At 34.8% G+C, this 23002-nt stretch overlaps 5 protein-coding genes across 5 annotated transcripts; 2 read left to right on the top strand and 3 right to left on the bottom strand.

The window, feature by feature from the left end:
- Positions 1 to 428: 428 nt before the first annotated feature.
- LOC113496757 (WD repeat-containing protein 36) lies at positions 429 to 5163 on the bottom strand. The gene is made up of 8 exons (XM_026876080.1): positions 4080 to 5163; positions 3827 to 3996; positions 3235 to 3471; positions 2586 to 2768; positions 1881 to 2076; positions 1468 to 1546; positions 1224 to 1386; positions 429 to 1151 (listed from the first exon to the last, which is right to left on the bottom strand). The coding sequence occupies exons 1-8, from the start codon at positions 5021 to 5023 to the stop codon at positions 448 to 450; spliced, it is 2676 nt and encodes an 891-aa protein (XP_026731881.1). The 5' UTR covers positions 5024 to 5163; the 3' UTR covers positions 429 to 447.
- Positions 5164 to 5534: 371 nt separating this feature from the next.
- Positions 5535 to 8853, bottom strand: LOC113496758 (splicing factor 3A subunit 3). The gene is made up of 11 exons (XM_026876081.1): positions 8606 to 8853; positions 8365 to 8412; positions 8081 to 8239; positions 7845 to 7917; positions 7645 to 7736; positions 7141 to 7362; positions 6788 to 6948; positions 6579 to 6707; positions 6305 to 6497; positions 5864 to 6065; positions 5535 to 5724 (listed from the first exon to the last, which is right to left on the bottom strand). The coding sequence occupies exons 1-11, from the start codon at positions 8699 to 8701 to the stop codon at positions 5591 to 5593; spliced, it is 1509 nt and encodes a 502-aa protein (XP_026731882.1). The 5' UTR covers positions 8702 to 8853; the 3' UTR covers positions 5535 to 5590.
- Positions 8854 to 9426: 573 nt separating this feature from the next.
- LOC113496754 (glucosidase 2 subunit beta) lies at positions 9427 to 11566 on the top strand. Its single transcript, XM_026876076.1, has one exon. The coding sequence runs from the start codon at positions 9559 to 9561 to the stop codon at positions 11134 to 11136; it is 1578 nt and encodes a 525-aa protein (XP_026731877.1). The 5' UTR covers positions 9427 to 9558; the 3' UTR covers positions 11137 to 11566.
- A 560-nt stretch (positions 11567 to 12126) lies between these two features.
- On the top strand, positions 12127 to 17549 carry LOC113496755 (ATP-dependent RNA helicase DDX18-like). Its single transcript, XM_026876077.1, has 9 exons — positions 12127 to 12594; positions 12757 to 12906; positions 13121 to 13285; positions 13845 to 13983; positions 14529 to 14691; positions 15952 to 16104; positions 16319 to 16486; positions 16689 to 16866; positions 17286 to 17549. The coding sequence occupies exons 1-9, from the start codon at positions 12273 to 12275 to the stop codon at positions 17312 to 17314; spliced, it is 1467 nt and encodes a 488-aa protein (XP_026731878.1). The 5' UTR covers positions 12127 to 12272; the 3' UTR covers positions 17315 to 17549.
- On the bottom strand, positions 17513 to 22970 carry LOC113496753 (probable ATP-dependent RNA helicase pitchoune). The gene is made up of 11 exons (XM_026876075.1): positions 22778 to 22970; positions 22528 to 22599; positions 22242 to 22388; positions 21771 to 22031; positions 21155 to 21304; positions 20582 to 20746; positions 20117 to 20258; positions 19015 to 19174; positions 18456 to 18608; positions 18080 to 18250; positions 17513 to 17876 (listed from the first exon to the last, which is right to left on the bottom strand). Exons 1-11 carry the CDS (start codon positions 22881 to 22883, stop codon positions 17547 to 17549), a joined length of 1857 nt encoding a protein of 618 aa, XP_026731876.1. The 5' UTR covers positions 22884 to 22970; the 3' UTR covers positions 17513 to 17546.
- Between the last annotated feature and the right edge of the window lie 32 nt (positions 22971 to 23002).

Below are 23002 nucleotides of genomic sequence, written 5' to 3'. Positions count from 1 at the left end.
AATAATCCTCATAAATCTTTTCATGTCATTGAATGGTTGCTACTAACAGAGCCAAATTGCGTCGGAGAAAAGGGACTTTATTAGTGACGTGCTATATACGTATTAATACGTAATGTAGGTTTGTATCAAGGCTCGAATAAAGTATTTTATACGAGGCTGCAAAAATAACAACAAGATTTTTTTCCATCGACTTTTATAAAACCCACTTTTTCAATGTTCACAATAAGAAAGAATCATCTATTACGTTCCATTGTTGAGAGTGCTCCCGCACTATACGTTACGCTTTTTTCTTTTTGTGTATGTACGAACAGCTTTAGTTTGCTTTTTTCATATCTTTTCCATATTTTAATATCACATCCACGTATTTTCCGCTCAAAAACTTTATTGAATTAATAAAACGTATATATGCACCAAGGAAAACAATCAAATAAATTAAAAATACTTTTATTACATATCTTTCAGCGCTTTAACAACACAGATGTTATACAATAATTGGTTTTGTAACTTAGTCCAGGTTTGCGTAGCGGTCTCCTCAACCGCGACTAAGACGTCGCGAAGTTCTTCATTATGAGATATAACTTTTGTATGCATCTTTAGGAACAGGCTCATGTACGACTGAGCAAGTTCGAAATCTCTGTTGCTTTTTAACATTACGTCTAGCATTCGTAGGAATTGTTTCATTACGTCTGTACTGCCGCCGGCGTCTGGCGCCATGCTCGTCACTTCGGCTTCAATAGCAGCTGGTGAAAGAGTCTTTAATTTTTCTATACACTTTTCGTAATTTTCATCCGTCTCACAGTTGACTAATTTCTTTCCGAATGCAGTTAGTGTTGATAGAGAATCGGGCATCAACAACTTGGTTTCTTTATTTCCGTCTTTGTCTTTCTCCAGGTCGAATGCCAGATCGAGACTGGGTATCGTGGGAAGAAAGAAAGGCGCTGACTTTGGCACAGTGAGTGGAGTTTTAGGCTTGTTACGCTTTTTAACAATATCCAAATGTAACAAGTTGAGCCATCTAGAAGTCGGTTGGTCAGACAACGTAATGAGTTCCTCGCTAATTTGTATCGGAGATCTGTATTCGGGTTCATCACCTAGATCTATTACACCTAAGTCTTCAATTTCGGGCTTTTCCGGTGCTGTGCTTGGCAACTCTGAAACGCGAGGGATAAGTAAATAATTGAAAATAAAAAATAAAACAAAATTAACGTCAATGAAAGACTTACTCAATTTAGGTATATTGATATCCTTTTTATCAATTGGTTTAAGGAATATTTTCTCGTACAGCAATTTATTAGCCCAGAGAAACACGCCTACTTCTCCAACGTGGGTCGTGGCTAAGAAGTCTCCCGTCGGGGACATACTGAGTGACGTACACGGCTGCTCTACCTATAAAAATATATTTTATTCAAAAAACTATTTGTGTCACGCGTAAAGGTCTTTCTGATATAGTGAAAGTGCTGAACTCACCGAAAATACGTCGACCAATTGAGCGCTCGGTATATCCCATGTACAAATAGTGCAATCCATTGAAGAACTTATCAACCATCTACAAATGAATACAATTTCAAAATCACTTAAATATGTGCATTTTGATCAAGCGTTAATATGATTTTATACGACTGAATATATCACACGATTTTCCGCTAATTGTAGGTAAGGTAAGAACAAAGAGGGCGAAATCATCTCAAATATTGACCATTCAAAAAAGTTCGTTAACAATAACTTTAAAACCACAATATTTAACTAATTTATGAACATAAAACAGGAATAGACACCCAAGACTTAACACAAAAAACCTAACACCTTTCACTTGAATTTTAAAAGTTTAAGAACAAGTGATAGCCTTAAGGATAGATACATAAATTAATATATTAACTCACCGGCTTTGAGTATCAAATTCAATATCGGTTATTCTCCCCTCGTGACCATCGAACGTCCTTACAATATTCATAGTGTCTATATCAACGAGGGTAATACTGAAGTCTTCGTTTGCCAAAGCCAATAAGCCGCTGTCTCGATGACATTTTGTACTGGATACCGATTCTTGTAACCTCATCACACTGTATGGTGTTGTTGCTGAAATGTTGTAGCTGATTTAATTTTGATGATTTCTTTAATAAATCGATGGATGTTCGTGATTTCCTTGTTCTATGTATGGATTTGAATATACATGGTGGGGATCGATCTCTAATATAATAGTAATAATGTGCCTTGTTCAAAATTCTTAGTTATTGTAAGACATCTCTGTCGAACGGTGAAGAAAACATGGTGAGGAAACCTTTTTTAAATATTGGAAGCCGAGATTTCCAACACGCACTGAGTTATTGTGATCATCAATGCTCAAAACCTTCCCTCCAATGGGTAGAGAACTGTGCATTTGCGTTCAGGATGTAACATCGACTACCGCATTATGAGGTATGTAGGTATGTTAATAATGACGACCATTACTTTTTTGTTACTTTTAGGTTCAGTTGTTTAATGATCCGAATATCGTGAATAATTGTGTTTTTTTTTTCATTATTTAAAATATAACTTTAATCGTTTAATTAGATCTTGATTTTTTGTATGTATGTATGGTTACCTACCTGATTTAAAATGCCAGAACTTCAGTAGATCATCAGCTCCAACTGATATCATTCTTCGATTGCACAGGTCGGTTTCTACGCCCCTCACAGCACCTTTGTGAGCTAATTTATCCTCTTTGCCGTAATGCCCACGATGCATACCAGATTGCATATTGAATTTGTGTACTTGCCCATTGCTGTAGCCTGTTTGGTGACAAATTATACTTAAAGAAATGTGTTTAGTAACAATATTTCTGTAAGGATGTGTATGTGGTTGAGATCACCATGTCGCGGGTGCGAACCCCGCGTAGGACAAGAGTTTGCGTAATTCACGAATGCTATAATTATAGTCCTGATTCTGCTTGTTTTTTTGTGTGACTTGAAAGTTTGTGAAAGCCTCCGTAAAAAAAAAATATGTAGGAGAAAAGTATACTGTAGTAAAATATATTCATAAAAATAGGAGTTTCTGTTTTTCACTAATTATTATTCTACAATTCATAGTTAAATTATGAAACAAAGTGGTTGCATCAAACACAAACGTAATGCTTTCGCAGTTTGCGGCATACCGGCACGTCGACAAAAAATATTATTGCGGGTGTGGAAGAGAGATGTAATTATTTCTATAAATAAGATTTAATTTAACAACTCAGAAAAATATTTGTACACTTACCAATAATAACAAAGTTACCACAATGTGTAACAGTCAAACAAGTTGCAACAACTCCTTTATCTGTACTGGGAGGTTTCAACTTATGGTCTCCCATTCGCATCTTATTGTAAGACCATGTAGTGGCGACGAAGAAGCCATTGTGGAGCGAGGCAATACTGTCCCATTGCTTGTCTCTCTGCATGCACGAGCTTAGTTTCGTAATTGGCGGTAAAATCAAATGATCTAATTGAAGACGCTCTGAAAGAAAGAAGTATTGTAGAATTTTTTTTGTACTTAATTTTTTGAAGTAACAGCTTTTTATAGGAGGATAAAACGGTTTGTAACGTTACGGCAGGGCGCGAGACGCGAGGCACATACATAGGCTTCTCCTCAGTACAACCTACAGTGCTAGCCATATTGGTAACAGGAGAATAGGTAAAGTAGTGATACTTGACAGCAAGTGGCAGTATTTGTTTAAGTTATGACCAAATTCAAGAGTCCCAAGATGGCAAAATAAGATATTTGGAGAACATTTATTTTTTTATTCATGGAGACCCAAAACAAATAGTTTTAAAGAAGTGTCAGTAGACTATATTACCAAGTGTGAACTTACTTTTCTTTTTAGATGCCTTTCTGTTATGAGACGCTTTTCCAAGGCTCTTGTTGAAAGTTTCAGATACAGTGTTCATGATGTGCAGGCTACTGTCACTGCCTGCTGCAAGGATGTTATTGCCAGTAGGCTCACAGTGGCAAACCATTGTTGGTGGTTTGGAATGACCCTCCCTACAAAAAAAAGTAAGAAATAAATAGGTGCTAATTTTGTTATTGATTAAAATTAAATTTATTTGGCCATTATTTTTACCTACCTTTTCCTCAAAAGCCTAGCCCCACCATCAGGCAAATCAAATATCCATAATTTCAAAGAGTTATCTGCAGAATTTGTTACCATTAACGGCTCGGACATCAGACATTTCATACCAGCTATTTTAGAATAATGTGCTTTCTTGACTTGAGACAACACCCTCCTTTCTTCTAAATCCCACATTACTATATGTCCTTGAGAACTTCCAGTGACCATGACTGGCGCTCCATCAAGCCTGAATGACAAAGTACTGACCCTTCCCCAATCATGAACAAATTCCATGACAATCTTATTGAATTTTAAATTATGTAAAACTATTTTTCCATTTGCAAGACCTATTGCAACCACATCTACTGCTGGTGCTGGCTCTGTCACAGTAACAGCAGACCCCCATCCTTTGAAGCTAAACACCAATTTGGAAGACCGGACATTCCACAGCTGCAACTGACCCTGCTGACTTCCAAGTAATATTTTGTTCAAATATGTTGGTGGATGGCAAAGAGTAGTGATCCTAAAACTCTTCTCATCAAATTCAAGCTCAAGAAACTCAGACTCTTCCTTGATATCAAATATTTTCAAAACATTATCTTCATCAATGGATATATGATGAACACCAAATGGGAACATCAGATGCACTGGTGCAGTGTGGCCTTTATAAACGTGTTTAAGCTCACAACCACGTCTCCATGCGTAGATGTTATTCTCACTGGCTGTGTAGACATGGAAATTGTCGCCACTCATACAAGTGATGGGACCAGGATGTTCGCCGCTGACGCTTAGCAAACGGAATTTATCGCACCCATACGTATGGAACCACTTCCCTACACTCGTACATAGTAGAGTTTCACCTCTTCTTTTGATAAATCGAGCAACAAAGGGCACATGTGTGCTGACATAACCTAAAACACGGGAGCCGGCAAATATCCGGCTGTTTGAAGCTTCAGGCATTTTTACAACTATTATGGAACACTTATTTTTTATTATCAAGATTTTAAGAGAACCTTTTCACTATTTTAAATAAACATTTCACAAAACAACACGCATGCGTTTGTTATTGACCACCTGTCAAGTGTCAACTACATTGACATTGACACTTGCGTGACAGGCTCGACCACAGATTGAAACGTGCCCATTTTGATTTTTGTTTATCGATTACGTATTGTTTTATTAATCTAAATTGTTTCTAGCTTTCTTATTTATTTATCCATACATGTTATAACTATATAGCAGTAGAAGTTTATGCTTAATATAATTACTTGGACACGTACGGTGAAAGCTGGTTCGAAGATAACTATAAATATCTAGATTTGAGATTTGACCAGCCCGTATCCCAAAAGCTGAAAAAAAAACTAAATGTTTAAAGAAACGATACCGAACCAAATCTCAAATCTATGAATCTGATTACTTTGTTTTCAGCGTGTACTCAAATTAGGGTATTTTTCATAAATGAAACTCATTATTATAGTTCTCTGTCCTATAATTAATTTATTTTCAAACACAAATTGAAACATTTATTCATAGCAGTCCCTGTCGCTTCAAATCCTCGTAAGTTTTACGATTAACGACATTTCCTTGCGAGTCTTCGAACTCTTCATCATTTTCAGCTACGAATCTCTCGTTCTCTTTCTGATGTTTGATTTTCTCCCACACTACAACAAACAATATGTGCTTAAAATGTATTTTACACAATTTTACAATGTATTGTGAAATATGATATAATACTCGCAAATCGCCAAATTGCAGGAATATGTGGGTATTATAATTACTTCCTGCTTCAAGAATACTTACAGGCAAGTGCGTCTTCAATCTGGGTGACATTAGCAAAATGAGCCGTGTTTGGTATTCCCAGACATCTCATACCGTGAGCGTGTCGCCACTCGGCAAAGTGCCGCTGGAACGCTTTGGGGCCTTTGTATGTATAGTTACCGCAAATCTCACAGGTGTAGCTGATATTCAGACCATGGAGCTTGTACAACCAGTATGGGATTGGCTGTTGAAAAGAGAGAAAATATATTAGGTAGGTCAAACATCAACAAGCACAAATTAAGGTTGTTGTCTAAGTACAGTCATACTGCCGACACTACACAGACATACAGTCAGACATATTCTGAGAACTTGGTGCACAGTTGCACACCACCATAATTGTAAAGGACTCTGAATATTTATGACGGTTTGTTTGTACGACAGGTGATAAACTTTCGATACAAGCTTTAAACAATAGCCAGTTACCTTTCCATCCCAACCAAGGGGTAAGTTCTTAGGGTTGTATGGTACTTCATCGTCATCAGAGTCTACATCAGGTGCAGCAGAGGCGTCACTTTCATCACCGCTATCATCGCGACGCTCGCCGGCAGCACGGGCCGCGCGACGGGTGACATTCTCGATAGTCGCACTACGAGTATTACTTACAATGTTTGCAAATCTGTTGACAGTAAAAGGTATAATTAATAACACTATTAACAGGTTATAAAAGACAAAAAAATCTTTTGTATGTTAAAATTACCTGTATACTTGAGCTTCAATGGCAGCAATATCTTTATGTCTTTGTTGAGTAGATGCCTTTGCCTTGTTTCCACCTTTTTTAGCAACTAAGGATTTGTCTAAAGATGTCTGACCTTTTGTACTGAATAATCTAGAAACACAGTTACAAGTATTAATAAGATGTAAACCATTTGAACAATTAGGATTAACATGATTATATTTTTTTAATACCTTTGTGCCCTTTCTTCTAATGTACCTCCACATTTCAATCCAAGAGCCATTAAGGCTGACTTCAATCTATCCAATCCAAGGGAAGCAAGTTCTTCCCAAGACGAAAACGCTGAGAGATCTAAATGAGCTCCCACATTCGTTAATGCACCACCAGTTTCTTTCTAAAAATTTAAAAGAAAATAAGGTGAACAGGAAATAATTATTGAATAAGTTTATTTTCCGAGGATTTTGTTACAAGATTTCCTAAGAAGCAAAACAAATCAAGACAACTCGCGGCGGTGTCGCTTTTCGAACTTAAACCCGCGTAAGTTATGCCAATAATTCAAAAGATAAGTATTTTTATTTATACATACAGGCCACCCAGGAAAGTTTCCAGAATCCCATTGCTTAACAAACTCCTGATGTGCCGCAGCCATTTCTTGGGCTTGATCTTGCAAAGGTTTTACCCTATTCACAAAGTCTTTCAAGTATGTCAGGAGAGCCCTGATGTAGTTCCTGTATTCACTGTTCTTACGCTCACGAGGTATGTCAAAGAGATGGTCAAATATACTCAGGTATGTGATGTAGTCCACTTTCTGCAAAATAAAAATACTTTTAACTTAGGGTTGAAAATGTGATTGGCTGTGGTGTACTTGCGGCTAATTAAATAAACTTAAAAGTATTCCTTTTAAGTAGGCTAAGAGTAGGTACAGGTTTCATGACAAATATGCTGATGACTAAAAAGGCTTGGCACCCCTGTATGTTTAAACTATAAGTAAAAAAACAGGGTACACTACACAAATGTCATCAATGTTTTCAGATCATTGATGTTGAATAGAATATAATAATGCAAAATTAATATGAAACTTTAGTCTTACTTCAATTCCCTTCAAATTGATGTACTTTTCATAGCATTCATGCAAGTCCAAATATTTTCCATAACCTTCTTCATCAGTAAACTCCACAGGGGCTGAGAGGAACAAACAAACATTTTATTAGCTGTTATAAAAAAGGTTGAATAAGTTTATATAAAAAATAAGTAAAAAAAAATGTCAAGAAAGCATTTAAATTAACTTACTTGTAAAATCTTCAGCTGGGTTTTCTCTTATCTTAGCTATTTCTTCGAACTCAACAGACATTGGAACACAAATCTGTAATAGAAAAATAACATAGAGTACTGGCAAGACTACTAAATTCATACTCTTAAATAGTCAAATATAATACTTACAATGTGCCTGCAGCCTAAAAAGGAATACAAAGATAGAAGATCAGAAAGTTTTAAATAGTTTTTTTTATACAACATTTGTTATTTACCTCATTTGGATGTTTTCTATGGAACTCCTTGATTTGCTTGAGTCTTGCATAGAACTCATTGAACTCACTAGGACCAGATAGGGCAGCAATTTCTTCTTTACGAAGTCCATCTTTATCCTCATACAGTTCCTTCAATCTGATTGTTGACTCAACATATCTCTGAAAACGAAAAAATACAGCTGAAAGATTTTGTACCTTTTTTAACATCTGAAATACATTACACATGTACTGCACATACTGCATTCGTTAAATATCTTAATGCAAATATAATACTAGCTACTTACATCATGTAAATTCTTCAAGCGATGGTCGGCATTTATAGTTTCTCGATGCTGAAATAAAAGTATACAAATGTAAGTACATCTTTATGAATCGACACCATAATCTTGCTTTAGAGTACGTCATAAGGTGGAGGACTAAGTATTATGGCGCGATATGGGTTAAGCCTATGTTCAAAGATATATGGAATATAAATTATTAGCTAAAGCGGGTTAAAGATCCAATTCAGCTTGTAAAAACACTTACTCCTGTCTTTTTATGAAGAATCTCTTTAACCATAGCATCCATCGTTCTCTCCCTTTCCTCATGATAGCTCCTTTGCTGTTCTAATATGGTTTCCATGTTAATTTAATATTTATCCACAGTTCTCTAAAATAGATGTACTTGATTAGTTATCTCATAGGAACACGAAAATAATTACAATGTGATAGTTTCAGAATATTCGCGTAACCAAACAAACAACCTCGTTTGACATGGCATCAAATTCGCATTGACAGTTTTTATTCTATAATCTAACCACAGATTAAAAAGCAAAGCAAAGCAAAGAAAATCCTTTAGTTTTCGGGGCTAACCTTTTGCCAACGGATACGTGGTCCGTGAAACAGACTAGTATCTAAATATACTTCCTCTCTTCTATCCAGGAACCTCATGGACTGTTTTCAACTCCAACCTTTGGTAGTCATAAAGGAATACCGAACTATTACTGAACTCACTGGCTAATTCAAATAAGTAATTCATTGTCCCATAAACTCGCCTAACACAAACGATCGCGTATTTTAAACATGAATACTCATTAACCTACACTTTATTTGTAAAAAAATCTAGACTTAAAATTTAAATATAAAGTGGGTTCAATTCTTAACAAACTAAAATTTATTTGGACAGAAATTATAACATGATACTGAGTACACAAAGCCATCCCAAAAATACCAAAGCGCTTTGACGGTTATCCTTCATGTTTATTTAAAATTAAAATTAATTAGGTCATCATAAAAAATCGATAAAGTTGAATCGACTATTATTGAGGAAAATGCTAGTTAAATGTCTCAAAATCTTACTATTTGGTCTTTGTTTGTGGTCGATTTTGGTTGGGTAACGTCATCCCTGACAACTCTCCTGGCTACACGTTCTCTATTTATCTATTGCAATTTCGCAAGTGACCGGTGTTTAAAAAAATATAGTGTAATTTAAAATTAATCATGATCTATTCTACATGGATCAGTCAGTTTTACTCAGTTTTATTATTAATTTGTTCAGTAATCACGTATGTTCAGTCTGATGTGCCGAGACCTCGAGGGGTCTCTTTATCCAAAGCACCGCTATATTCACCAACAAAAGATTTCACCTGCTTCGACGGTACAATCACTATACCGTTCAGCTACGTGAATGATGACTATTGCGACTGCTTTGACGGCAGTGACGAACCAGGCACTTCAGCATGTCTAAATGGCTTTTTCCATTGCACAAACGCCGGTCATCGACCGCAAAACATACCAAGTTCGAGAGTCAACGATGGTGTATGCGACTGTTGTGATGGCACCGACGAATATGCTTCGGAAGTAACGTGCTCCAATACCTGCGAGGAACTGGGACGAGAAGCGAGAGCCGAAGCTCAACGACTGGCTGAACTTTACAAGGCGGGTAGTCACTTAAGAGTGGAGTTAATAGAGAAGGGCAATGCCAAACGTAATGAGATGGCTGAGCAACTCCAGCAGTTAGAAAAGGATAAATCTGAAGCTGAGCAAATTAAAAATGAAAAAGAGGCTCTTAAAAACGAATTGGAATCTAAGGAGAATGAAGCACTCAAAGTCTACAGAGAAGCTGAAGAACAAGAAAGACAGAAGAAAGCAGAGGAAGAAAAACAAAATAACATCAAAGAATCTTTAGAATACTTCACAAAATTGGATTCTGACAAAGATGAGATTCTGACAGTTGGAGAAATATCTGTATCCAGTGTGTTTGATAAGAACAAGGACGGCCAAGTAGATGAGGAAGAAGTGAAGTACTTCTTTGGGGACAGAGAGAGCATAGACAAGGATACTTTTGTCTCAGTAACTTGGCCCGTATTGAAACCTCTGTTAATGATGGAACAAGGTATGTTCAAGCCAGCTGAAGAGCAGGAGGAACTTGAACCTGAACCAGATGCTGATGAAGCAGCTGACCTGGACACTGAGTACACTGGCCAGGATGATGAGGCTAGTGAAGGATCGGATGGAGCTCATGAAGAAGTTGAAGAACAAGAAGTGGAATCAGAACAAACTAACATCTACGATGAAGAAACCCAGAAACTGGTAGCAGAAGCTTCAGAGGCTCGCCGCCACCACACTGAAGCTGAACGAACTGTTAGGGAAATAGAAGCTAACATTAGGAAAATCCAACAGAACCTTGAGAAAGACTATGGCTTACAACAAGAATTTGCCACTCTTGATGGAGAATGTCATGAATATGAGGACAAAGAGTATGTGTACAGATTATGTATTTTCCAAAGGGTTACACAGAAGTCCAAGAATGGAGGCGCAGAGGTTGGACTAGGAAACTGGGGAGAATGGGCTGGTGGAGATCACAACAAATACTCAATTATGAAGTATACCAATGGTGTGGCTTGCTGGAACGGGCCTAGCAGAATCACAACTGTACATGTCATTTGTGGATTGGAGACTAAACTCTTATCTGTCACAGAACCTTTCCGCTGTGAATACAAGATGGAGTTCAGTACACCTGCGGCTTGTGATGAATCCAGCCCATCTTCTCAGCATTCATCTCATGATGAACTCTAATTATAATGTTCCAGTGTTCAATTTTTCACACTATTTTGTGATGTGTTTAACACTTAAGATACAAATGTAAATCAGTCATAGTCCATTATCATGTTTGTCTAAAGACAAGTCTCAAATCACACTAATAAATGTGAATAATTCACAAATATACTGGAAATCAACTGGAATTTATTGTAGCATGAATAAGTAGAGTGTAGAAAATTTATTTTGGTTTAAGTGGAAGTGTTGATAATTTAAAAGTTTTTTTGGTATTTACAAGGATTTATTCACCAGTGTTTTGATGTAAAGACTGAAATATTCAACATCATACATTTATCATTTCTCTCACATTCCTTAAATGCAAGGCTGTTTTAGTTCGAGTAGAAACAATAAATTTAACAAAGTGAACAAAACATTGTGAGTGATCAATAAAATTATTGTTTTAATATTATTATTTCTGTTTTTCTTACCCTATCTAGATTTTATTCTATACCTATTTATCTATTTGAAATCATTAAATCGTTTGATAATCATAGAAGCATTTTAAGTAGACCATAAACGGCTCAAGTAATAAAAAAATAAGAAAATAATGAGCGATTACGTGGAAGCATTTCTGTTGGCGGTTCAGTTGAGAGCCAAAAAAACAAACATTGAGTTGCCAATGTTTGTGATGATCGTAAATGGTGCATTCATTGTCATAATTTAGTTCACCAATCTGTCTTTCTTTGCTTTATCTTAGAGAACCCAAGTTTATAAAAATACCTACTACTAATGTAGGTAGGTCTTGTAAACAGTTAATGTTTGTCATTTGATTGAGTTGTAATAATAAAAGCTCAGTATCAAGTTCAATAATCGAGATTCAAAGAGAGAGATTTAGTTTTAACTCTGTCCCAGCCCAGATAAGTTTTGGCTTTTAGAACAGTTAAGACTTATTTATTATTCTTTATACAAGTACCATTTAGGCAGGTACAGTCCGTACAGTTGAGAGAATGTATTTCGGATTCGGATAAGCCAATCGATTTTATATGCCGTTGAGAAATGTCAAATTAATGTCATCCACGACTTGTCAGATAACAAACGTAAATAAAGGCACGTGTTGTCTTGTCAGTTGTGTTATTTAGGATTTATTATAAAAATATCTAATATTTTCGCTTCTCATGAGGTTGAGGTTAAATAATACTAATTGTAAGAGACGTAACGTATCTGTGCTATGCACGTCGCTCTTCAAAATGGATGTGGATGAAATCGTTTCGAAATCATGTTTTTCTATGTTAGAAGGCAAGGTTGACAGTAGGATTTTAAAAGAATTAAAAGTTATGGGATTTGAAAAACCCACACGTATACAGGCAGAGGTATTACCGCCTTTGCTTCAAGGAAAAGACTTGATAGGGGCCGCCAAGACTGGAAGTGGAAAAACCTTAGCATTTCTTATACCTGTTGTTGATAACTTATTGAAACTCGGTACTTTAGGCAAGCTTGGTAAGTTCATGTCGATCATTTACTCATAATTATTATTCTACAATGAATCTTTTAATAACCCTAGGATAGTCCTATTCAGTAAAATTATATTGCAAACATAAGCTAAAAGCATGATCAAATGATTTGTATGTACTAGTTTGTAAATTAATACTTTGTTTTTAGGTACAAGGTGTATCATTTTATCACCAACAAGAGAATTAGCTTTACAAACTTCTGATGTTTTAAAGAAACTGTTAGTCAACATTCATTTATCACATTGTCTTATTGTTGGAGGAGAAAAGAGAGCTAAAGATATTTTGAAATTGAAAAAAGGTAAGCCTTTTGCAGTAAGTACTACTAGCTAAGCACTGATGTTTACTTGATTAATTAAATAATGGAATTATTTCATCTAGTTAGGAAAAGCCTGCTCTTATAAGACAGGCATACTTTTGTAATTTTGATTTTACTGAAAGCAGGTTTGCAACATAAACATGCACTTATTATTTAAATGACTGTACATTTTTACTTGGTTTTTTTACTTTAACAGGTGTAAATATAATAGTCAGTACTCCTGGCCGCTTATTAGATCATTTACAGAGTACTGAAAACTTTAATTGCAACAAACTGCAATGTTTGGTCTTGGATGAGGCTGATAAACTTCTGGAAGCTGGCTTCCAGAAGCATATTACTGGCATCATCAAGTTATTGCCAAGTAAGTTTTAATACACTTTTAATATTTTCTATGAGTTTAAATAATTATTATAGATTTATTGCTTTATGCTAAAATATCTGAGTGCCCAACTCAACCTGTGTACTTTTTAATTCACAATATGCTAATTACTATTTTCAAATGGTCATTATTCAAATTTTGAATGTGTTCTAAATAGTTAAGTGTTTGCAGTAGGAAGTCAGTTATTGACCTGTATTTGTCATTGTTTTTTAACTTCAATAATAATGCATTATGAAATCATTAATTTATTTACATTAATTACCAGAGTTACGTTGATTTAGGCTAAACTCTTAATACAAACAATGATATGTAGGAAAACATATTTTTTTGAATAATTCAATAACTAGATGACTCATGAGAATGGAAAATACATTCTTTGACAATTACACAAAAATGGGAACATTTTCTTGATTCATGCATAAATCACTATTTAAACTTAATTTAATGAATTTACTATAGTAATGGGTATAACCAATTTCATTTACTCTTACTTATTAAACTAAAATTAAACAATTGTTTTTTATTTGACTATATATTTTAGAGAAAAGGCAAACAGTTTTATTTAGTGCAACTATAGACGAAAATGTTAAGAATCTGGCTCGATTGGCAATGAGAAATGATCCAGTGCTAGTATCTGTGTCTGATAACAAAACTTCCACTGTGTCCGGACTTCAGCAAGGGTAATTATAATATTGTATCAATTTATTAATAAATGAAATTACCTATTTTAATTAATTGTTATTTAATAGCTTGGAAATTCCAAGGAGTCTTTATTCATTTACCTCATGCAGCTGAACTAATAATAAAACATATGTATTGGATTGTTTTTCTTGAGAATATTTGATTTCTACAAAATTTATATAGTTTATCCATAATATGACATGTTTTGGCTAGTATCTTCCCTAGAACATTCCAGTATTTGGTAATGAGTTATACCTGTCAATTTTAAGATAGTGAAAATCTTCAGATTGTTTTATAACCCAAGTATAAAAATCTCTTTTTTATTAATCTTTTGAAGGTCCACCTCTCAATAATGATGTAGTTAATATCTTGTTATAGATTAGATTAGAATATTCTTTATTGTACACCATGGAATTACAGCAGTGATTCTTAATACATACAATGTTAGGGTACAATGGCGGTCTTATCGCTAAAAGCGATATCTTCCAGACAACCTTTATTGTTATATGCAGTTTTAGAGATTTAAATTGTATAATTATTACAGGTATTACATTTGTCCAGTGGAAAAAAGGATGTCTTGGCTATACAAAATGCTTAAAAAGAGTAAAAAACTGAAAGTCATGGTCTTCTTCTCATCTTGTAGATCTGTGGACTTTCATTACGAGTTTTTTAAAGTGCATTGTAAAGCTTCAATTTTAAGTATACACGTAAGTTTTTTTTTTAATTTTTTAATTAGCTATTAGCTATCCAGGTTCCTAACTTGTCCAAAAAATTTAGAGCATTAAATTTTAGTTAACATAAACTCAGCAACGTCATACGATGTGTTCCGCGTCAAATTTTTACGATGTCATAAGTTTTTTCTTAGATCGGATAAAGCATAAATTTACTATAAACCAAAAACCTCAACAAATCTTCGTTCAATGTTATGTTTACCAAGTTAGATAATTCAGACAGACATGGATGTAAATACCAGATAAATATAGATAAAATCAATAGGTACTATTTATTGATTAGACTCAAAAGCTAACATATTTGTTGAAGATCTATTGGTCACGGCCGCAATGTTCTAATTCTCTCCCATCTCAGTTCACCCAAACGGCGAGTCACTGTCACCAATGCCCAATATCGAACTCTATAATATCGAGTTTAACCAGACTTTAGCATAATAATATGCAATGTGATATACCTACACTATCTTTCGAGATATTTATGCGACACATGTTCATACATTCTTTTTCAGGATTGATTATTTGAATTTATTAGTATTTGACAAAAAAACTGGACCGTCTGACAGACTTACAAAATGAGTGTTTGAGATCACCGGCCCAACACAGCCTACTACTGTGCATGACGTTTTGCGGGTTTGATTCCCGCTTAGGAGATTTAACTAACATTTGTGAAGCCCCCGCCACACAAATGATTAAAGTCCTTAATGCGGGAAACTTCTTTTTTAATCTGGAAAAACAAGCATTGATTGTACCGAAGCATCCAATGAGACGTTGAGGGCTAAGCAAAAAAGAAAGAAAGAATTTCGTGTCTCGATAGGAATTTCGGAGCACTATATGTAGACAGTGGGTTATACATATGATATTCAAGATAAACTTGTGAACAACCTTATCTCCTATGTCTTATTTCAAAATTGCATAAAACTTGTTACTAACCAGCACTTGTTCGTCATGTTATGAATTCTACGAAAGAAAATTGAAAACAAAAATCACGATTGTAATAATTGCAAAAAACACATAAGTAGGTAATTGAATTATATTGATTGCAGGTGTCAAATGATAAACCTGTGTAAATTAAAATAAACTGAGTGACCCCAGATAAGTTAATTTAAAAGTTGATAATTCTGATCAGACTTTCACTGGCCGCAATCGTGTCTCCGTTCCTGTATTTTAGTAGTACTTTTTAGAATCTGCTTTTACTATCCATGAAGTTTTACCTACAATAATAAGTTTATTTTTCAGGGCCAACAAAGTCAAGCGCGGCGAAAAGAGGCATTCCATAGTTTTACAGAAGCTCACAATGGCGTCCTATTCTGTACTGATGTCGCAGCACGAGGACTGGACATCCCATCAGTCGACTGGATTGTGCAATACGACCCGCCATCGGACCCCAAAGTACCTACCTACAATCTTTTTTACATGTTTACGTTTGACGTTTTGGCATTAATTAAGTGCTCAAATGAGTGCAACGGCAAAATTCTGAACTTTCGACCTGTAGATTGCCAGTCGATCGCATTTTTTTCCGAGAAGATTGAATTGACATATTTATCTTATTTACTCAAGAATACTGATTGACACATTTACTATTTCATCGTATCTTATCTTGCAGGAGTATATTCATAGAGTTGGTCGTACGGCTAGGGGACTGAACAATAGAGGTAACGCCGTTATTTTACTGCGGCCAGAGGAAGAGGAGTTTATTAAATTTCTAGAAAAAGAAAAGGTTTATTTAGATAAATATACTTTTGGTGAGCCTCCTGATGAGGTTCAAGAGATGGTAAGAATTTGGAGCACATCCAATGGACCTAGATTAAGGACACACACAGCTGCATACCCTACATACACTGCAACGTATTTAGAGATATGGCAGCGTTAACTTTTTATAATCAAGCTGTTTTGGTTCTTGCAATAACTAGAATAAGCTTATATGCTTTCTAGTGTTTTGTAAATCTGATTGTGTTCATTAACTTTTCTTACAGCTAGAAGACCTAATATCTAATAACGGCGTTATGAAAACCTCAGCTAGAAAAGCTTATCTCTCATTTCTCAGATGCTATAAAACGCATCCTTTGAAAAAAATATTCAATATAAACTCTTTGGATCTCAAATTAGCAGCGAGAGCGTTTGGGTTTAAAGAACAACCACATGTGGACTTCTGTATCCTTTTAAAATTAACGAGTCTTAAGACTTACTTTAAATTTAGCATACGGTAATACATTTGTTTATCAAGTATAGGTTGTCCAATACTACTGCGTAATTCGTAGCCTCCCATTATTATTATCTATCAGAATTGCTGGTTCAATTCAAAATAGTAAATAATGGAGCTGCGATATACGTCGAGATTGTTTTTATTATTCATGTTATTGTGCGACTAAAAATAATACTATAAACAGAGCAAGGAAACTGACGTCAGTAATACTTTATTTCGAAGCAGTAAGGTTTATTTTCGTAAGACTTTATTTATTACCGTTGTGCCACACTGGCCGCCTACAAATACTTTCTAAATATGCAACCTAAGGACCTTTAAGTCTGTGATAAGATAATATTGCATTCGTATTTCCTCAACTATAACTCAGTACCAAAAAACAACAGTGCAAGTACTTGACAAATGACGACGTATCATCCCAGAAATAAGAAGATACCTAATATTTATCATCGAAATGCAATCGGGCTGCAAGATTATTATGTGAAGATATAAAATACGACGTGGCGGGTTCATGCAAACAGATCACTGAAGTTGTGTGATAACAAATGTTGACGAAATGGAGTCTTGGTTATGTAATTTATTTAAATTAAAACGATGTTTAAAATAAAAGCGATTTATTTTATCTTATAAACTAGCTGTTATTTCTTTTGTTGTTGCCTTTCTGCCTGTACATTTTAGTTTTCTCTGCCTTTTGTTTGAAGTTGTTGGGGGCGTTTAATGATTTGAAGTATCCGTATCCGCCGCCTCCTTTCCTCTTCTGCGGGGGTCCTTTGCTTGCTACTTTCAGTTCAACGGCGGGTGGGACCGTAAAACCGAAAGACTTGGACACTTTAGCCATATCGATGGTGTCGATATCGAATATTGTCTTGAGATGATGTGAATCGTAGGCCCTCAAGTAACTCTTAAACGCTTCCTTTGCAGACTGGTTTAAGAAGTAGTTTCTTGATATCAACTTCTCGAGCTAAACGAAGAGAAAACGTTTTTAGTTTTATTGTTCATGTAAGTGAAACCCGAATAAAGTGAAACACAGAGACTACTATTTTACTTGTTTGTGAAGTCTGGCAGACTATATTTTATTCAGCTGTGGTAATAATAAGACTTGTATATATGAAGGAAGAGTATGATGATTGCCATTAATGATATGCTAACTAAAGCAATACAAACCTGTAGCTGTATATCTGCAATCTTATTCCAAGAAAACTCGAACTCATTGAGCGTAACCTTGGACTGTTTCAAGAACCTGAGGAAACCAAGCTCTTCAGGGCGAAGAAACAGTAATGCGTGGCCACTAGTTCCAAGACCTCGTGCAGTTCTGCCGACGCGATGGATATATTCCTGTAAGGTGTAACTTTCATTAATTATATGTACTGCAGCATACCAAACTTCAAAGAATTGATGTAGGTATTTTGATTTCATTATTATGTGCGCATTGCGCAAACTCTTAAAAGAAGTCTTCGAGACGGCGCATTGCAGCATCTCGCTTCTATAACGGCAACAATCTGTTTTAACAGCTAATGTAAGTGAGTAAGTTATTCTTTACCTTAGGATCATCTGGCGGGTCGTACTGTACGATCCAGTCGACCGCTGGTATATCCAGGCCTCTGGCCGCTACATCCGTACACAGTAGTATACCGGACTCGGCGTTGCAGAATTGGAAGAAGGTTGTCGTACGTTTCGTTTGTTGTTGCTTGCCCTGGTACAGAACATAGATTTGTTACTTAACATTGCTATCTTTCTATACTGTATTGAACTATACGAGAGATACTCGGGATACTAAAATGTCTTGACTAATAATTAACTAACTCAAGCAATTTGGCCTATATAAAACAGACGGTTATCTCATTTGGGATGAAAATTAGTCAGTACTTTTTTCTTAATTACATTATTCGCTGTCCAGAAATTTGTCGTCTGTGTGTACGTTTTCGTCAGTCACCTATCTCTATGAGATAACAAACTAACCACACTTATATCACCCTATATGTACTTGTAAATGACGGGTAGATCAAAGTCGCCAGTGAATTGATGATTACATTCAAGTATTAAAACTACAAAATCGCTTTTCAGTGACCTATCTGATAGAGATAAAAACATATACTTACGTGGATAGACATGACAGGTAGATCAATGTAATTGAACAGCTCATGATGATATTTGACTGACATGCAGGTTGAGAAGAAAACCATGACCTTTTTCTTCCTATTCTTCTTTAGGAATGTGAATAACACCATCATTCGCTTCTCAGAGGGGCATACAATGTAACTGTAAAGAAAATAATTGTTTTTAAAAATGTCGAATTTCTTGCTGTTTGTTTTCCCATTCAGCTGGATGTAAAATGATAAAGATAATTCATATTTAAATACCCTTCATACATGAATTATCTTTATTATTTTGCTATAATATCGACACTACAATAATAGGTAGGGCAACAAATTCATTAATAAGCCAGACTTCAGATAGTGAATGTTATTTCCCTAAGTTGCATTTTACAATCACGTCTAGATATGTAAATGATGACATGTGCTAAACATAAATTGCTCATTGATAAAAGGTCAGCAAATAATTGACTAATAATTACTCTCTTGACCTTTTGGAACACAAAGATTAGGATTGTGATATAATAATATATTGATCGTCGTTTGTAACATATCTTCGAATGTAAAGATAACTGGCAGGTGAAGAGATTTAGTGTGAATCCAGACGGGCGCCTCTCCTGTCATAGAAAACTCTTGTTCAAAACGCAAAAAGACTTTGTGCGTCTTACAATAAATATAAACTCGTAATAAATATACACTTGAATAAAAAATACGATTTGCTTCACCCTAATACTGTGATTTTTAAGAGTCGAGCACAAATTCTTGTGTATGTGATCAGCAAAGTTTCGTCTGAATGTCAGTTTTAGCAAAAAAAATAAAAACTTTCCAAATAAACAACTCGAAAATCTCAGGCTTCAAAAATCCATAAATATTTTAAGATTGTGTACCTAGCTGTTGCTTGCGGGCCCGCAAGCAACAGCTAGGTACCGCTAGGTACAGCTAGGTGCCGGCTACAATTCGAAAATGATCCCAAGGGGATATAAAACAGGGAAAAATCTGTGAACCATATTTCGTCTAAATCCGTTTTTGCGGTAAAGAGGAACAAGATTCATACATGCAAACTTTCGCGTGTATAATATGAATAGGAATTAGTAGATTGAAAACCTACCCTTGTTCTAGAGAGTCAACGGTAGCCTGTTCTCTATGGTCATCCACTCCTACGTAAACTGGTTCGTGTTTTACCGCTAGCGCCGTCAAAGCCTCAATCTTCTTCGTCTGTGTGGCACTGAACATCATGGTTTGACGACGTTCTAAAAAATAAATGCAGATGGTTGTTTCAGTATGAATTTTAAACAGGTTCTATGATATTTTTGTTAAAATATTAAAACATTTAGATGGGTAGATTTAAGATGCACTTTAGTAGTTTTTAAGGCAACAATATAATATTACTGCAGAGTAGTAGAGCAAAAAACATAAAACGCGTCATGTATTAGAGGCTTATGTGAACTGATTTGGACTTTTTTGTTTCGAAACTAGAGTCTGTTTTACAAACAAAGCTATATTTACTGTCTAATTCTTAGAGATACTGTCTTTTAGGTGTTTAAAAATAATGTTTGAATAATATAGAACTTACTTGGAAGAAGTTTAATGATCTGCTTAACTTCTTCTTCGAAACCAATCTCCAAGATCCTGTCAGCTTCATCAATGACAAGACATTGCAAATTCTTGTAAAGAAAATCTGGTGTGTTCTGCAAATGATCTAAAAGTCGACCTGGTGTAGCCACTAGGATGTTGATACCTGTATAATAAATTAAAAGATGTTAAAAATTGGCTTAATTTGCATTCCAAATAAACATCAACAACTTGTAACAGACTTCTTTTAGGGATTTCTTAAACTTTTTTTTAATATTACAAATTTTAACTTTACACATTTATCTAAAATATAATATTCCTTACTCACACATAGTGAGTAAGAAATTGGACTCTTAAAATAAAATGACTGATCTTTTTCAACAATGTTTTCATACACTCAAATAACATAATAAATTTTCTTTATCCAGAATCAAATATACATACCAAAAGTAAGCAAAAATTTTATTGATCTTTATTTGTCTGGAAGCTTCAGGTGATATGCACAATCCACCACCAACAATAATCTTGAGGAGTTATATTAACAAAAAATATTTAAGAATTATATAAAGTTTACCTTTAGAAAGCTTTTGTGCTTCAGTACTTCTATTAGCACCTCCCATAACCAACCCATAAGTATGATGATGATACTTCATTAATTCCATTAATACTCCAAATGTTTGCATGGCCAATTCTCTTGTAGGAGACAAGATTATCACTCCAGTACCTAAAGACAAAATTTTAAAAGCTTAAAATAACTTTTAAAAAATGACAATAGACCAGATAATAAATAGATATATTCAGATATCCATTCTGTGTTCACAAAACAACTTTTGTCTCAAACTCTAGCAGTTTATTATTGGCATCAATAATAAGTGTGCCTCAACAGTTTTCACCGGAGACTCAACCTATTATTGGTACCAATTGTAAACTTGCAAATAAGTTTGGCAGTTGTCTTCACATTCGCCTTTTCGTCATCATTACAGAAAATATATTTTCTTAAATACTAAAACAATGTTGATGCTGAGCCTGTATTAGAATTTTGCAAATTTCTAGTTAAAAATTACCACAAGATGCTCTATATTGTAGGAAATGCATTCCCTTATCGCATTTTTAGTATAAATGAATGATACATAATACTCTTTTGTAATTAAGCATTTATTATTAATAATATTCCTTTATATAAAACTTACCATTCCTAGGCTTAAACTTCAGTTTATAAATAAGATCAATAGCTGGTATTAAGAAAGCCAGAGTTTTTCCCGATCCTGTCCTAGCTGCTCCTACTAGATCCCTGCCTTCAAGTAAATGTGGTATAGCTTTAGACTGGATCTCTGTCATGGTGGTGAATCCCATGTCCTTAATCCCCATCAAAGTGGATTCACAGACTTTCCCTTCAAGTGCAGTGAATTTTTGATCTGATAATATGCCGAGGCATAAACTGGAACCGGGCACTGAAAAAGGTAAATCAATTATTTTAATTTGCTTGTGTTTATAAACTTAGTATGATACATATTAGTAAGTAGTATACATATGAAGTGTCTTTTTTTACTAGTATTTAATAACATTTCTAATAATGCACTTGGGACAATTTTTTTTTTAACTAAGTCATTATAACTAAGTATTAAAAACCTAAAGAAAGGTACAAAAGAAGATATACTTACATTGGCTCTCAGAGTTATCATTATTTTCAGCTCCACTTTCAGCAATTTCTTCATCGTCAGAATCAGAACCACTGTTCTCTGAAGATGGTTCCTCTTTCACCGGATCTGGTTCAGTTTTGATTTCTTTCTTTACCTTCTTTTGTTTTTCTAGAAAAGAATACAGAGAAATATTAGAAAACATTCAAAATCAACAATGGCCATAACAAGAATGAGGAATGCGTATTTCCAATTGCATAGGTCAAAATGTGGCTTTCTTGGCATTATTCGAAATACGAATTGTACTTACTAGTTGGTACCGCCTTTTCATTGTCTTCACGTGGCCTTTTCTTTACCTCTTTTACTGGTTTGTTTTCAACTTCTGAAATAAAAAAGTTAAATTTATTATTCAGTTACAAACACGTATATATATATATTTAGTGAGTATATTGAATAAGCCCCGGTATATAACCACATAAAGATTGTTTAAAGTTTACTTTTTAAAAGGATATATTCAAGTTTTTAAGTAAAATAACATTCTGTCTTGGAGGTTATGTTACCTGGTGTTTCTTCGGATGCATCATTAGTTTTCTTTTTTATAAGCTTCAACTTCTTCTTTTCACGATTCTTAATCTTTCGCATAAGTATTTTGTCTGGAGTAGGCATTTTAACACGTTTTAGTTAAATATTACACACTGATATTACACATGTTCACCGTTCTCACAATGTGTTGAACATAAATGAACAATAGACAAGCAGTTAGCAGGAAACTAATTATGTCAAAA

Source organism: Trichoplusia ni, chromosome 8 (genome assembly GCF_003590095.1).
Source record: "Trichoplusia ni isolate ovarian cell line Hi5 chromosome 8, tn1, whole genome shotgun sequence".
Lineage (NCBI taxonomy): Eukaryota > Metazoa > Arthropoda > Insecta > Lepidoptera > Noctuidae > Trichoplusia > Trichoplusia ni.
The sequence above is the reverse complement of the archived record's forward strand: the minus strand, read 5'-3'. Positions and strand labels throughout refer to the sequence as shown.

What these genes read in the sequence shown, in the direction of transcription:
- LOC113496758 (XM_026876081.1), bottom strand. Translation starts at nt 8,701, where the DNA reads ATGGAAACCATATTAGAACAGCAAAGGAGCTATCATGAGGAAAGGGAG. An exon ending in TTCTTCATAAAAAGACAGGA is followed by an intron (nt 8,413 to 8,605) that starts GTAAGTGTTTTT and finishes CTTTTATTTCAG; the next exon opens with CATCGAGAAACTATAAATGC. An exon ending in ATAGAAAACATCCAAATGAG is followed by an intron (nt 7,918 to 8,080) that starts GTAAATAACAAA and finishes TTTCTATTACAG; the next exon opens with ATTTGTGTTCCAATGTCTGT.
- LOC113496753 (XM_026876075.1), bottom strand. Translation starts at nt 22,883, where the DNA reads ATGCCTACTCCAGACAAAATACTTATGCGAAAGATTAAGAATCGTGAA. An exon ending in TGCATCCGAAGAAACACCAG is followed by an intron (nt 22,600 to 22,777) that starts GTAACATAACCT and finishes TTTTTATTTCAG; the next exon opens with AAGTTGAAAACAAACCAGTA. An exon ending in GATCATTAAACTTCTTCCAA is followed by an intron (nt 20,259 to 20,581) that starts GTAAGTTCTATA and finishes TTTATTTTTTAG; the next exon opens with AACGTCGTCAAACCATGATG.
- LOC113496754 (XM_026876076.1), top strand. Translation starts at nt 9,559, where the DNA reads ATGATCTATTCTACATGGATCAGTCAGTTTTACTCAGTTTTATTATTA.
- LOC113496757 (XM_026876080.1), bottom strand. Translation starts at nt 5,023, where the DNA reads ATGCCTGAAGCTTCAAACAGCCGGATATTTGCCGGCTCCCGTGTTTTA. An exon ending in AAAGGCATCTAAAAAGAAAA is followed by an intron (nt 3,472 to 3,826) that starts GTAAGTTCACAC and finishes TCTTTCTTTCAG; the next exon opens with AGCGTCTTCAATTAGATCAT. An exon ending in TGGTAACTTTGTTATTATTG is followed by an intron (nt 2,769 to 3,234) that starts GTAAGTGTACAA and finishes GTCACCAAACAG; the next exon opens with GCTACAGCAATGGGCAAGTA.
- LOC113496755 (XM_026876077.1), top strand. Translation starts at nt 12,273, where the DNA reads ATGAGGTTGAGGTTAAATAATACTAATTGTAAGAGACGTAACGTATCT. An exon ending in CTTCAATTTTAAGTATACAC is followed by an intron (nt 14,692 to 15,951) that starts GTAAGTTTTTTT and finishes TTTATTTTTCAG; the next exon opens with GGCCAACAAAGTCAAGCGCG. An exon ending in ACAACCACATGTGGACTTCT is followed by an intron (nt 16,867 to 17,285) that starts GTATCCTTTTAA and finishes ACTATAACTCAG; the next exon opens with TACCAAAAAACAACAGTGCA.